Below are 14,562 nucleotides of genomic sequence, written 5' to 3'. Positions count from 1 at the left end.
AACCTACCAATGGACTGAGACTGGGGCTGTCTGCACTTCAAAGCATTTTATAACCTTCAACGCCCACTGTAGGTCTCACTGAGGAAACGGTTTTGTTCAAATGTATTCCTAAAAGCACGATTTTAGCATGAACGATGGGCTCGTATTGTGCCTTTTTAAACCTTTTAAAACAACTTTTTTTTTTCTTTAACCAGCAGCTCTGCTTTTTGGGTCAGAGGAAGTCTATCTTAGCAGTAATGAGGAGATACACTGTTATGCTGGATGATTTGGACAAGTGGAAACATGTAAAAAGGAAATTAAAACAAAAAAACTCTCAAGCTTGTGGCATAGATGGCAGCTGTAGAAAGTGAGTAACTACCAAGAGGCATATGTGAGTTAAGTTTTAGAAGGAAATACATGCAGGCTTTAAGTTATTTAACTCGTGTTCAGAAAAGTGTATGAGTGGTTTATTACAAATCATAACATTCGATCATCATCCATAAATTTATCATTTTATTGTTGGGAATATTGTTTGTATCTATGGCAACATTCTCCTCATGTGACATAATTATAGCTAAATTGTATGTAGTTCGCACTATTTTAATAAACATTAATCTTGTAATATCTGCTGTATTACAGCTTATTTAGAATATATGAAGTGTTTATGTGCTAAGTTTGATGTAATGATCTATTTTGTGGTGTTCTGCTGTAAATATGTAGCACAAATAATGCAGATTATGAAAATCATGTAGAACAAAGTTGGATAAATATTCTTCTTATGTAAAACTGCATGAACCGTTCTAAACTCAGACTGTGATGTCCTAGATGTGTTGGTTGTTTAAGAAGCTCAAAGGTCAAAAGACAGGTTGTGACGGTGCGGGTAAAGAAAATGCTTCAGACATGAGCCCTCTGCCTCGCGTCTGTCTCACGTTGCATTATCACACTGATCTGTGACACTAAAGGAAAATATTGTACTAACATGTACATAGATGAGGCCAGGTTAAGGTACACAAAGACAAGACTTGAGTTTCACACTGGTGTGCAGATTGTGCAGGGACTTCTGAGTGAGGTTTTGCCTCGGGAACACTGATACTGAGGGAAGAGAGTGACATAAAGAGGGATTTACATTCAGCAAAACATATTTTTCCAAATCAACTTGATTCTATGTCAGAATTCATGTAGGATTTTTGTTCATAAGACACATAAAGAGGGAAACAACTTCTTTTTTGGGAAACACGTTTTCTTTATGAATTCAGAACAATTCAGATTTGCCGCGTCATTTCTTTGAAGTTCAAATGCTCTGCCTTCCCTTTTTCATTTGTATTTGCATTATTTTATTACTCTGTTCATGAAATCCAAATGAGTGTAAAATATATGCTGCTAATACACTGAACCGTTTTTTGAGAGGTACTTGCATTCAGAGTTAAATAGGTTGGTCTTGTAACTGAACAGGCTTTTTATTTAGTAAAGGAATAGTTGCTGTGTTGCAGGGGATGTTTACAGCTTCCTGGAGTCTTGTCATCAAAGTGAGGCTGTTAAGGTTGCCAGGCAACACTGTTACAGCTGGAGTGCTAAACTGTCACATGTCTACATGTGTCTGCACATTTAGGCTCCTATATATTTTGTGGAGAATATGTATTTCTTTTGTATTTAAGCTGTTATATTTTTCAAAATAGATATTGATATAGCCTAAAGTCTTAGCCTAAAGTCTTAGCCTAAAGTCTTAGCTTTTATTTGAAAATATTTATATCCAAATTAGAGGAAGGGTTTTTGGAATAAAGGCATTTTACTATATAGCCATCTCTTGTTTAAGGCCTTTATGCAAATGCAGATTTAAAAAAAAATGAAGAATCTGCTTTATGGAAAGGTATATTTCTTTGGTATGTCTTCATAAATTAAGCAGCCTTCATTCCAGTGTGGTATTTGAAAGCTAATGCTGTGAGCCTGCAAGACAAGCTGCAATCAAAGGAGCTCTTAATCTGTGACGCAGGGTGAAAAACAAAACAAATCTGTCAAAGAATGGAGGAACATTAAGTGGCCAAATCAAGAAGAACAAAAGAACACACTAGGTCAGCTTGGGAAGATAGAAAAGGCCTGGATGGCCATAGAAGAAAGGTGGTTCTTTCTATGGAGCAGAAAAGCTCCTTCATAACATCCATCCAAAGGGAAGAAGACTCTCCAGATGGGAGGCACATTACTATACAAGTCTACAATACAGAGAAGACTTTGCAAAAGAACGTGTACAAGGTTCAACACAAAGTTCAAATGAATAATCAGTCCCAGGAATCTAGTCAAACTAGCTCTGGGACAGTGTTCAGTGCCGTTTTTCTTCCAGTCATGGTGAGCTCATGAAATCAGGGTTTCTAACAATGGCTGTAATCCCTCCAAATGCATTCTTTGTGTGCAAAACATTAAATTGAAGCTCAAAGTTTCCCACTTTAAATGCATCTTAATAAAATCTCTTGTGGTGCCATTTTTTCATAGAGGTGGCCATATGGGGACCACTAAAAATATTGGGGTGGCACCCCAACAACAGAATGTCCCGTTTTATTGTGCTGTTATCAAATATAGGTTACTCAAAAATTATGATTAAAAAAAGAGAGAAAGAAAAGAATTATATGCCCAATTAATGACCTGGGGATTAACTAGGCAAATTCTGGGGGGGTGGCCAGTGATCTGCCTGGCCACCCCTAGGTGGTGCCCCTGGCCATGGAGCCAGAATTATGAAAACAGTCATACTCTCTGTCTCCGCCTCAAACTCCAGATGGTCACTGACTCTACAGAGGCAAGTTATTTCCTCTTGTTTCAAGTCTTTGTGCTGAGATGTAACCTCCTTTCAGTTCACAATCTGATTACGCAGACATGAAAAAACATCCTTTTATCTCATTCCTGGAAAACTGACACATTTCTTACACTGATACATGATTGTTTTAACACAGTCCTTCACAACAGCACTTTTTAGACACACACAACTCAGTGTATCCCCTCCTGCTGTAACATGAAAAGTAGGTGCAAAAACTGTTGCACAACTACATTCGTATGTGAAGTATGTTTCCAAAAGTGTACCTGAATGCTGCACTATTTGAATATACAGTTATCTACAGTCCACCTCTTCTGGTTGGTCCAGTTTAAAATAAATACCTTTCAGTGATGAGAGCTATGAAAAAGGAAGACTCCTGCAAATAGGAAACTGCTCCACATCCATCAACTGGGTTATCCATCAAGGATCCAGTTTAGGTCTTCTTTTATTTGTATAGCATATCTTAACCCTCTCTTCGAAAAATACAAAATTCAGTATCACTGTTATGCAGATGATACCAATCTATATCTTATTGCCACACTTATTGAACAGACTTATATAACGTACTGTTCTATTACATTATGAAGAACCTCTGACTGTTTTAATGATCTGAACTTGTGGAAAAATAAAATTCCTTCAACCAAATGATAGCAAAACTGTTTTAGTTGTTTTATTCAGTCTGCCCAAGATCCACAAACATCCTCACAGAGTTCTTTATCTGTAAATATCCAAACTGTTCAAAATCTTGGTGTTTTTTGGATAGTTAACTAATTTAATTTACTTTCAACTATCAAATCAGAAATGTTGTAAAGGCTTTTACCCACTGAAAACCATTGTTAAATTAAAAACACCTTTATCGCCTCTTGGCCTGACTACTGCAATTCCCTGTATACAGGACTACATTGCCTCTTATTTGCAGATGGTTCAAAATGCACCTCGTTCCTTTCTTAACTGGAACAAAGAAAAGACAGCACATCACTGCTGTTTTACTTCAGCTACACTTGCTGCCTAAAAATGTTTTAAGAAGTTGAGCTATTCAGAGATGGACTTGCTGGTGTTTTGGATCATAGGCCTGTTGTGTAACCCAAGTGCAATTGAGCTTCAGGGCACAAACTCATGGCTGGATGTTCTCCTTCAGGATTTTCTGGTAGAGGGCAGAATTCATGGTTCCATCAATTACAGCAAGTCATCCTGAAGTAGCAAAGCAGCCCCTGAGCATCATACTACCACCACCATGTTTGACTGTTGGCGGGATCTTGTCAGTCTCCAAAATGTTTTCCCAAAAGTCATAAACATGTTTTTTGGCAACCGTGAGAGGAGCCTTTATGCTCTTTTTGGTCAGAGGTGGTTTTAACCATGGATCACTCCCAATGCCATTTTACCCAGGCTTTTTCTTATTGTTGAATCATGAACTCTGACAGTAACTGAGACATGTGAGGCCTACAGTTCTTAAGTTGTTATTCTGAGCTTTTTGTGACCTCCTAGATGAGTCACCAATGTGGTCTTGAAGTAATTTTAGTAGACCAGTCACTCCTGGCAGGGTTCACCACTGTTCCAAGTTTTCTCCATTTGTTGATAACAGCTCTCACACCATGATTCACTGCAGTCCAAAAACCTAAATAGCTTTGTGACCCTTTCCAGACAGATAGGTGTCAGGGACTTGTTTCTGAGCTGTTTCTTTATGTTCTTGTGTGCATTGCTTTTTGACATCTATTAATCTACTTCATTTTGTCAAACAGGTTCTGCAGCAGGTCTGGCAGCAACGAGGCTTGGGTGAGATTAGATGAAATGGAACATTGCTTTCCCAAAAAAAAGTCAGCAATCACATTTAAATCATGTTTTAACAAGGGTTGGGTGAATTGCTTTTTCATATATGCTGGGTAGGTTTGGATAGCTCCTTTCCCTAAATAAATGAAATCATCGTGTAAAAATGCTTTTGTATTTATCTTTCTTTGTCTAATATCAAAATTAGTTTGATGATTTGAAACATGTTTGAAAAATAACTACGTAAATAACTAATTAACTTAAAAAAAAACCTAGGAATCAGGAAAGGGGCAAATACTTTTTCACAGCACTGTGTATAAATAAACTAACTTGACTATTTTTTTTTAAATGCTTCAGGATGATGATGTTCTCCTTCTGCACCAAAGTAGAATTTTAAACACGGAATGGTTGCTTTAAAAGTATATTTTATTATAGTTACGCTACCTCAAACAAAGAGGTATCTGTTACACAGATGTGAAAAATATGTTTCGAACCTTAAGTCTTCTGTTCGAGAAGCTTGTGTGGGGCTGCATTAGAAAACACGTGACTTTCTGGGTGTTTCTTAACACTCGTGTCACATGATCGTGCCAGTGTTTTTGTTAAGTGTTGAAGGCGAGTGCAGTTAACCGCACAGCTAGCGGGTAAAGAAGCAAGTTGGAATTGCGTAGCTAGAATGCGTTGAGGGTTTTGTTTTCAAGAGAAGCGCTTTGTCATTGCTCCAGATAAGCTCGCGAGACTTTCGTTTGTTTTCTTGCCGTTATTGTGACGCTAACATTAGCCGAGCTAGCCCAGCGACTGCTAACATTAGCTAACTCCCTGCGTCCTGTTTGTTGTTGTGCTGCTGTGATTTCGCGCAGACAACTGCTGAGCCATCCCGAGGAAACCAACAGAAACATGGTGCAAATCTGTCGTGTCCAGTCATGGTTTGTGGGAGTAACGCCGCTCCTCATTTTCGGTGAGTATTTTGTTTCGGTTTATTTCACATTAGCAACAAGATTACTAAGTCCGAAGATCTGAAATTAGCAGGACTCCAACGTTTACACCAACGCTGCTAACGCTACAGGCTAATGGTTTTAAACTTATTGGTTTAACTAAATAATTAAAGTCTTGCTGTGGTAAAATCAGCGTTTTAAACACTTAAACGAACTCGAGTGCCGCTTTATACTGTGAAAATAGATGACAACAATGTGCTGAAGCGTCGTTGGGTGTTTTCTTCCTTATTACATGTCCTTTGTCTAGTAGCATGGAAATCTATGGCACATACATATAGCATTTGTGCCTTAAAAAAAGCTTAATCCAAATTAGGTGTGAAGATTAATGGTTATGGGTGATCAGTTATTGTATGTAAGGGAGTGTTTAGATATACTATGAGGCTTCACATTCAAGTTTGACAATGTTGTCAGTTTTTTGAGGTCTTCTTTAGTGGCGATTTAAAGGTACAGTAAATAATTTTGAGGTTTTATAATATGTGTATGTACACACACACACACACACATATGCTAGTAATTACATACACATAAAACTTGGGTTCAGTGCTTAAGTTTCTCTTTAAACTGAACATGTGCTGAATTTGCTGTATCCCCCCCCTTGAGGGAGCAGATGAAAGTACCTTCCCTCAGTACTCTGTTCTGTGTGCCGGCCAAACCAGTAGGCTGGAATTTCCAACTTGATACTTGTATACAGCGCATTTGAACCCAAACCAGTTCTTTAGGAACTGATAGTCATAGTTTACAGTGAACACAAAGAAACTTTCCAAGCTTGGCAGATGAATGAGGAAAAATGACTGAAAAGGCAAATGATGCACAGTGAAGTTAAAATAAAGCCATACACCATAAACAGAAGACACTCTTAAAGTCTCAAGACTTTAATTTTGGATAGTTTTTTTTAAATCACACGTACTAGTTTAATAATATATTTTAAAAGCCGAATCAACCACTGCACTCATGTTGTTTCAGAGTTTTGCCTGTTGGTTGGATAGAACAAGAAAATCAATATTCAACATAACCTGCACATTAATTTGAGGAGAAAATAACTGAGCTCAAGCCCTTTTTACTTCCCACTCCACTCCTTTTTAATTTTCTGTCTCAGATTTGAAGTTGCTAGGATAATCTTTTGATGTGGGAGGCTACTTCTTTCCTTTTTTTAATCAGCTCATTGATGGGTCAAACTCCTACCTTTTCATTTGTAAACCATCTGATTCGGTGAATAATTGAGAAAAAAAAGTCATTTTTGTAGTCCTAAACATGTAGCCATGTGTTGATACATAGAGGCTTTTTGGAACGCTTAGGCTATATGGAACACTTAAAAACAAAAAAGTTTTATTCAATGTCACCAGAATTGATTCAAGTAATGGCAAAAGGTGATAATTGACTGTGGGCCCTTTTTATGTACTGCATACTATTAATATCAATGTTTATCTCATATCTTTTTTTAGTTTCGGACATTTTGAAACTTTGTAGTCTTTGACTTGTAAACCATTATGTTTTGCAGCGACTGTCCTGCACCAGGGCTTTGCTACTGTTGCCCCGCCCACTCCCGCGCCACACAAAGAACCCGGAAGACCTGAAAGAGGATACTACAACGTCACGAATCACAACGGCACCATCTGTTTAATGGCATACATGGGCCTCCAGCTCAACATCTCATACAACTCCACCTCCCAGAAAAAGGTGCCGAAATAAAACCTGCACATAACTGATAGGCGAATGCCACAGGTTAAATGTATGTGGACAAATAACGTTTCCTGATTTTCTTTACAGGTTGTCCAGGATGTGATGAACCTACAGCCCAATTTGACAAAGCACTCTGGATTATGTGATTCTGACATCGCCTCCCTGAACCTCACAGTGGATGCTGTTAAAACCAACCTCACCTTTGTCTTCACTATGGTGAGTTTCTGTTTTCATCATGTACTTCCTAAAGAAGCCACTAGATGGCAGCTGGAGCTTGAAGTTAACCTGCTCTAATGCAGTGGCGCTCACTTGGCTGTGCTTTTGTTTTTTCCACTAGAACTCCACATCCAACAAGTACCACTTAAGTGAAGTGACCGTGTCAGCGGCTTGGCCGGAAATGAAAGGTGAGGCTCCTCGACTTCTTAGGTTGTATCCAGGCAGTCTGTATCTGATTAATGAAGATGCGTCCAACCTATTGTGTGACCTGCTCTTCACTGTAGTCCAGGTGTCTGTTGACTTTTATCTTTTTGTTGACAGAAGTGCCATGTGCCTACTCTGCCCTTAAGTTATTCAATATTAAGTTATACAGTGTGAAATTATTTTTAACATATGTAGTGTAGTTGTTTCTATGTGTGATATACAGTATATATATAGTATACATATATAGTTCTTTTTTAAATTTTGAATAATTTAAAATGATTACAAACTAGGTGTGAGTGCATGCTGAGAAGGTGGTCACGTGTTGCTCAGGTCCTTGTCTAATCAGTAATATTGTGATCGGATCTGAAGCCAACTAAAAGGCATTGAAAATGCATTTGCATTGATGTCAGACCAAGCCGCATCATGGTGTAAAGGTGCTTTCAAAATGGACACAACGTTCATTGCACTTGCTCTTTGGTTTGAGGGAAGTGCAGTGGACATAGCAATATAGGCGGGGTTTAAAAGGTTCAAATGTCAGTGTGTTTTCTGTACCTCTTTTCATCATTACATCAAGCATTTTCTTAGATCTGTTGAGTTATTTGCACCAAGGCAAAACAAATCAGAGCTGTTTTCTTGTATTGCTGACCTACACCAAACTGCTCAAGTTTTAAAATACACACTCAGTGTGTGTGCTTGGATGGGAATCCATTTCTATGAAAGAGTTTTCTTTCTGTAGCATCAGCTTGGATGTGTTTGGATCAGTTTGGAGCAGGTAAATGTGTGAACTAATTCAGTGAATTCAGACACAGATAGCAAGTTTTTCCTTATCTCCTGGATACCGGCTGGACACCTTGTTTCTTTTGGTGACGCAGGCAGTTGTCACAGCACACAGCGGTCAGAGTTCACGTTTGTTTGGTGTTTGTTCAGATTAAACAAATTAGCCGGATTTCTTTGCTCCTGAGCTGCACGCTGCACATTTCCCAGTACAACAATGGAGCACAATTGTGTTTCAAAAGCAGTTTATAAATATTGTTTTTTACAAGCACACTGAGTCCTGTTGTTATTAGAAAGATGTTATGATATTGGTCATGCAGTTGACAGTTGAATTGTTTTTCATCATCAATCTGTACCACTTGAAGTCTGTCACACTTCAAGGGGATTCAATTTGATTCAGTTGTAATTTAGTTCAGTTTTATATATATAGCACCAAATTACAACAGTGGTCACCTCAGTCACCTGCACTGTCAAGGTGCTTTATACTGCAAGATGAAGACCCTACAGTATTCATGAGGAAACCCCAACAATCAGATGACTCCTTATGAGCAAGCACTTGGCGACAGTGGGAATGAAAAACTCCAGGAGAGCCAGGCTCAGGGAGGGGTGTCCATTTTCCATGACCAAAGCACATCTGTGCTGTTACTATGATAGATGCTCATATTATTTTAAAAGTTTCAGATAAAGAGGTCAAAGTATGTGTGAGTAATCCTTGTTAATGAAACCCTCAGGCTTCAGACTGATCAAAAAGGTCATTTTGAGACAGTTGTTTTTTTTCAACCCTCAGCTCTGGATGATGCCACGAAATGTGCATATCCTTAAATTAAGCACACAGCTTCCCCCATCTGCTGTGCAGACCTCTTGTTTATGAGGTGCAGCCGGTCAGATGAGAGGCCCTAAAGCGGAAAAGGCCAAAATGCCTTGTTTCAGACAGATGATGAATTTAAGGGAAGCTCCAAGGCATAGTATAAAATAACTAAGAATGATTTTGAAATGTGAGTCACGGAAAGCTACTTTAGAGTCCACAAATAAAAATATGGAGCTGTAAACTGGCTCTCTTCAGTTAATTTAGAGCAGCTTTCATCACTCAGATTAGCGAGAATGTTGTTCTGCTGTGGTGTCTCTTAATTCATTGTTTACTGAGGTCACATACATTAAAACAGACTACAGGTTGTAGTTTTGTAGTAATTATGGTGAAGGTGGGAGAAAGCGGTATGCAAAATTAAGTCCTTAACTTTGTGTTAAAGTCACAGTGAAACTGAAACTGTAGTGTTTCCGTGCACTGACACATTTGCAGGTCATGCAGAAAATGCGGGCAGGTTTAAGCATTGTGGGCTTACCTCAAACTTTAAGACACACTTTATTGATTTAAATTCCACTTACCAGAAGATAACCGATCAACAAACACACAGAATCTGAACTTTATTAACATGTAGTTCATTTAATTTTCTCTCTCATAATCATTTTTTTTCTTCTTCACATGAATCTGTTTTCGCACTTGATACACTTCTCGTGTCCATTCTGTTTTCTGCTTTAGAGCCCGTTTCAGTCCATAACAGCAGTCTGGACTACCTGCGGGGAACCGTGGGGTACTCGTACTTCTGCCGTGACGAGCAGACTCTAAACGTGGCCCAGAATTTGTCCATCAACACCTTCCAGTTGCAGGTGCAGCCTTTCGCAGTTAAAGGAGATCAGTTTGGAGCAGGTAAACACTTTTGCCTAGTAGAGTGTGATCAAAACGTATCATCTCCTCCTTGTCCTTTCTCACGTGTCCTTTTCTGTCTATCAGCTGAGGAATGCCAGCTGGATGAAGATGACATGTTGATCCCCATCGTAGTCGGAGCAGCTTTAGCGGGGCTCGTTGTCATCGTACTTTTGGCCTACCTCATTGGGAGGAAGAGGAGCCACGCTGGCTACCAGAGCATCTGAGGTCACTCCTTACTCACATGTCGTCAGAGGCCTGAACGCGGCCCTACCCTACCTGAAAATTAACCACTGTCTTACGAGACTTAAAGCTCGCCCCTCTTCCCCTCCATGTTTCTCTCCCTGCCTCTGTGTGTGTGTGCTGTTCTTTGCCTTCATAAGTAACACTAATAATTATCACCATGTCGAGGTTCATATGTGCTTTCTGAACTGACCCGCTCTTTCTTAAAAAAGGGAATTATTTAGAAGATAGTAATGAAATGAGGCCAACTTCTCACTGGTACTATGTAAAGGAGGGGTGCATGTTTGCAGAGGGTCAATTATAGTCCTCGGGTTGCTATTTATGATTTCTGTGAAAGGAATTTTGAGGGATTTGGGGATTTAGAAGGGGGGGTTTGTTTGTTACGGGATGACCATTTTTATTGGTCCAGCATAAAATGAGGTTTGCTGTTATAAAGGGAATATTTCTGCCAGTTATACTTAAACTACGTCGGACAGTTGAGAGCTGAACTGATTATTTACCTGCAAGCTGTATGCACGTTTGAAAGAACATATTTAGAAACACAATAACCTAATCCTAAAAAGGATGTGTGAGGAGTCCTCTTGTAGCTCTAAGATGCATTTTAGAATTAACTTTCTTTTTTTTAAGCAGGGTTAGTGTTTCAAAGCTTTTCACTCCCTCTTTTGGACACACAGCATATTTTCTGTTGTGAGTCAATTTTAGTTTCATTCAGCTTGTGGAAATGGACTCATTTGCTTGCTTTCAGAGTTATGAGACACATTTATATTTACTAAATTTAAAGCTACAGCCAGAAGACTTAACGTGGCATTAAAATTGGAAATGGAAACCCTTAAAACTCTGTAAGTCAACCATTAACTTTGTACACACTCTGAACTTTATTGAGTGTGAAATTAGTGAATATGCCTGGCCAGGCTCGTACTCCCACTGTAAAATACCTGTGTATTATTTTTACATAGAATGAGTTGGTCACCTCATGTGTTGTGGCCGTTAAGGCGTAGGTAACCTTTGCAGTATTTTCCTGAATGGCAACTGTCACCACTCACAATACCGCGACATAAGCACTGATATTGGAAGAGAAGACGTCAAAACCGAAAGCAAGGACTTTGCGGAAAGTTTTTTGCACGAGGTCACCACTTTTAAACTTTTGCAACATCTCCCTGCATATATCTGTAAATCTTTGAGCTGCTGTAGTTTAATATCAATAAAATGGCGGTACATACTAACACGATCGTACAGTTGTGTCTTCAACTCATCTGCAGCGGTCGTGGCGCAATGTGCACCGACACCAAAACGGCGGCAGGGGCCAATAGTTGTGACATCATTTCCGGCACGCACTGCTGTTCAACAGGGGGAGCATTAAAACACTGACCTACCTTCTCCTCTTGCTTCCGTTCTTAACCAACATACAGTCTTTGGCTGTAGCTTTGCACTGACCAGCCACAACATCAAAACCACTGGCAGCTGAAGTGAACCGTGATGTTTATTTAATTTCAGTGCAGTGTTCTGCCGGGAAGGGTTTGGCACTACAAGTCATGTGGAAGTCTCTGTAGCTTGAGTTAAAGGCAACTGGACTTCTTTTGCAGGGACTTTGAAGCTTCTTTATTTCTAAAAGCTGGTGGAGAGTCATAGGTGACTTCTGATCAGGTACTAGGAACTCCCTAGATCTAAAAAAAGGAACCCTTAGAGCTAAAAAAAAGAAAATCCAGCTGCCTTCAACTGAAGTCAAGACAATTTGTGTCGATGTTACTTTAATCTGCAGCATAAACCTTACTGGAAATTCAGCACAAACCAGGATAGCATCTGCATCTCCCTGCAGAACAATCCACCACACTACACTCTAGAAACATTTCACGAATGGCTTGAGGAACATGACAAAGTGCCAAAGGTGTTGACCTGGCCCTCAAGCTCCCCAGAGCCCAAACAGATGTGCCAGAAATGCACATGTGTCAGTGCCCCAGCGGTAAATGATCTGATACTTATATAGTTCTTTGCCACTGAATTTGAGCACTCAAAGTGCTTCCTACTACAAACCTCATTGAGCCATTCACACACATTCATAGAAAGTGCTTTTTTTCTATGACTAAGCACTTTTTAATCTAACCTAACACACACTCCCAGTCTGAGAAACTCAGGGTTCAGCATTTGGCCTGAGGATTGCCCAGAGATTGAATCAGCGATCTCTCGCTTCACAGATGATTTACTCAGCGTCAGTGCCAGTGACTCTATTTTGGTGGCACAAGGGGGACGTGCCATTTTAGACATCTGGTTTTAAAGTTGTGGCTGACTGGTGTATATTCACTGTGTAGATAAAGAAAGAGTTTATTTCCCACAAGGCTGATAGTCACTCCTATAAATTCTGCTGTTACAACACAACCAAAACAGGATCTAATAGCATTGTTGGTCTAAATGAAGCCCAAAGCCTAAACATCTCTGTAGGAACTTCCAACAAAATTCCTACAGAGATGGTTTTGTTTTGCTTGGGATGTTGGTTCCTGAAAGAAAAGCAGTTTAACTGAAGTCCTGAGAAACAGCCCCGTGTCATTATTAAAAAGGCCAAAATGCTCTGGTCAGTGTTCATCAGTGCCTTCCCAGCTGTAACATGGATGGGATTCAAGTAATGCTAATATCACACAGGAACTCGCTCACTCACCTACACTGTGCTGCCATAACCGAGACATGTTTGTGTCTCCCGTAGCCTTCGTGTACTGTTACTACCATAAAAATGCATTGTTCTATGTAGTAGGAAAAAGCACAGATAATTTGTGTTTTTGTGGTTTTTTCCATCCCTCATGTTAATACTCATGTAGTTATTTAATAAAGTTTTATTAGATTTGTCTGAACATTTTTTTTAAGGAGAGGTCAATAAAAGTGATGAATGAGGCCATCCGACTCTTTGTTTTGCCTTCATGCTGTTTGTTAGCAGACAAACCTGTTCCCTGTTTGTTTGGGCTCCTTAGAAGCGGACGTTCATTATTTGACAAGGAAGGTATTGAATACCATCAAAGACTAAATTCCAATATCATTTTTCAGAGAATACAAAACCTATTTACTGTGTTTTAACCACAGTTTTGACATTTGAATAAAGTTAAAAGAACAAAGTAAATAGCCAAGTTCATTCCTGTGAGTAAAGAGTGGGAGGTTAAGGGAAGTTAAATGAACATAGTGTTTGACTGTCAAAGCAGTCCCCGAGCAACAGGGAGCCTGTTGCAACGCACATGTTGACTAAATAATGTAAATGTCACCAGGAAACAGCAAATTTGCATCAGTCCATGCAGAGACTGGATCTGCAGGGTGCGGTCATGGAGGATACAACGCATCCTATAAGGCACAAAATGACTGAAAAAGGGATACAAAGCCAGGTTATGTGATGCAATGTGAACATGAGGAAATGTAAAACAGTTACAAAGAGGTACTTTTACAACCCTGTGTCCAGTAAAGGTGGGTGTGCCATGTAAATAAAAGTAATGGTGTAAAATCCACCAGTGTCACATTTGATGTCTTTCTAATATTTTTGATAAATTATAGTGTTCAGATCATTTGCGTTCGGTTTTTATTTACGTAGCGCCCCAACTTGTTTGGAAACTGGTTTTATATAGCAGAGCCACCGTCTCACAGTCTTACCCAGAGCTGTTGGGGATTTGGGTTTACAAACATCAGCTATTCTATAGTTTGCATTTTAATTTGAAAAGTTGTTTATCTGTATTATTATCTGCATTCATTTTGCATTTGAATATTTACTTAATGTACTTTATGATAGGGTACAGACTATTATGGCCTAGAACAGGGTCAGTGTACGCCTCTGCAGATTTCAGATCTATCGTATTTAGTAAAAGAATGCAGATCCCAGTTTCCAGTTAGAGTAACTGATTATCTATTTATAACAGAAACCAAGCACTCTGAGCTAAAATGAACAACATTATCTGTATCACTGAGGTAATTTGTCCGACACAGCAGTTGTAGACTTGCACTCACTGGCCACTTAATTAGATAAACTCATTTAACTGCTCGTTAATGGAAATATCTAACAGCGAATTGTGTGGCAGCAGCTCTCATTCAGGCATGCAGACATGGTCGAGATGACCTGCTGAAGTTCAAACTGAGCATCAGAATGGGGAAGAACAGTGATAAGAGTAACTCTGAATGTGTTGTAGTCCCTTGGTAGAATGCCCAGACTGCTTCAAGCTGGCAGGAAGGCAACAGTAACACAA

General features: G+C 39.3%; 1 protein-coding gene across 1 annotated transcript; it reads left to right on the top strand.

Annotated features, from left to right (window-relative positions):
• Positions 1-5,084: 5,084 nt before the first annotated feature.
• Positions 5,085-13,238, top strand: lamp1b (lysosomal associated membrane protein 1b). Its single transcript, XM_031734525.2, has 7 exons — positions 5,085-5,184; positions 5,401-5,498; positions 7,034-7,212; positions 7,303-7,431; positions 7,553-7,619; positions 9,947-10,114; positions 10,199-13,238. Exons 2-7 carry the CDS (start codon positions 5,438-5,440, stop codon positions 10,336-10,338), a joined length of 744 nt encoding a protein of 247 aa, XP_031590385.2. The 5' UTR covers positions 5,085-5,184; positions 5,401-5,437; the 3' UTR covers positions 10,339-13,238.
• The last annotated feature ends 1,324 nt before the right edge of the window (positions 13,239-14,562 follow it).

The sequence above is a fragment of the Oreochromis aureus genome, linkage group 16 (genome assembly GCF_013358895.1).
Source record: "Oreochromis aureus strain Israel breed Guangdong linkage group 16, ZZ_aureus, whole genome shotgun sequence".
NCBI classification, from domain to species: domain Eukaryota; kingdom Metazoa; phylum Chordata; class Actinopteri; order Cichliformes; family Cichlidae; genus Oreochromis; species Oreochromis aureus.
The sequence above is the reverse complement of the archived record's forward strand: the minus strand, read 5'-3'. Positions and strand labels throughout refer to the sequence as shown.

Coding starts and splice junctions, on each gene's coding strand:
- lamp1b (XM_031734525.2), top strand. CDS start 5,438: ATGGTGCAAATCTGTCGTGTCCAGTCATGGTTTGTGGGAGTAACGCCG. Junction 5,499..7,033: donor AACGCCGCTCCTCATTTTCG/GTGAGTATTTTG, acceptor TATGTTTTGCAG/CGACTGTCCTGCACCAGGGC. Junction 7,432..7,552: donor TCACCTTTGTCTTCACTATG/GTGAGTTTCTGT, acceptor TTTTTCCACTAG/AACTCCACATCCAACAAGTA.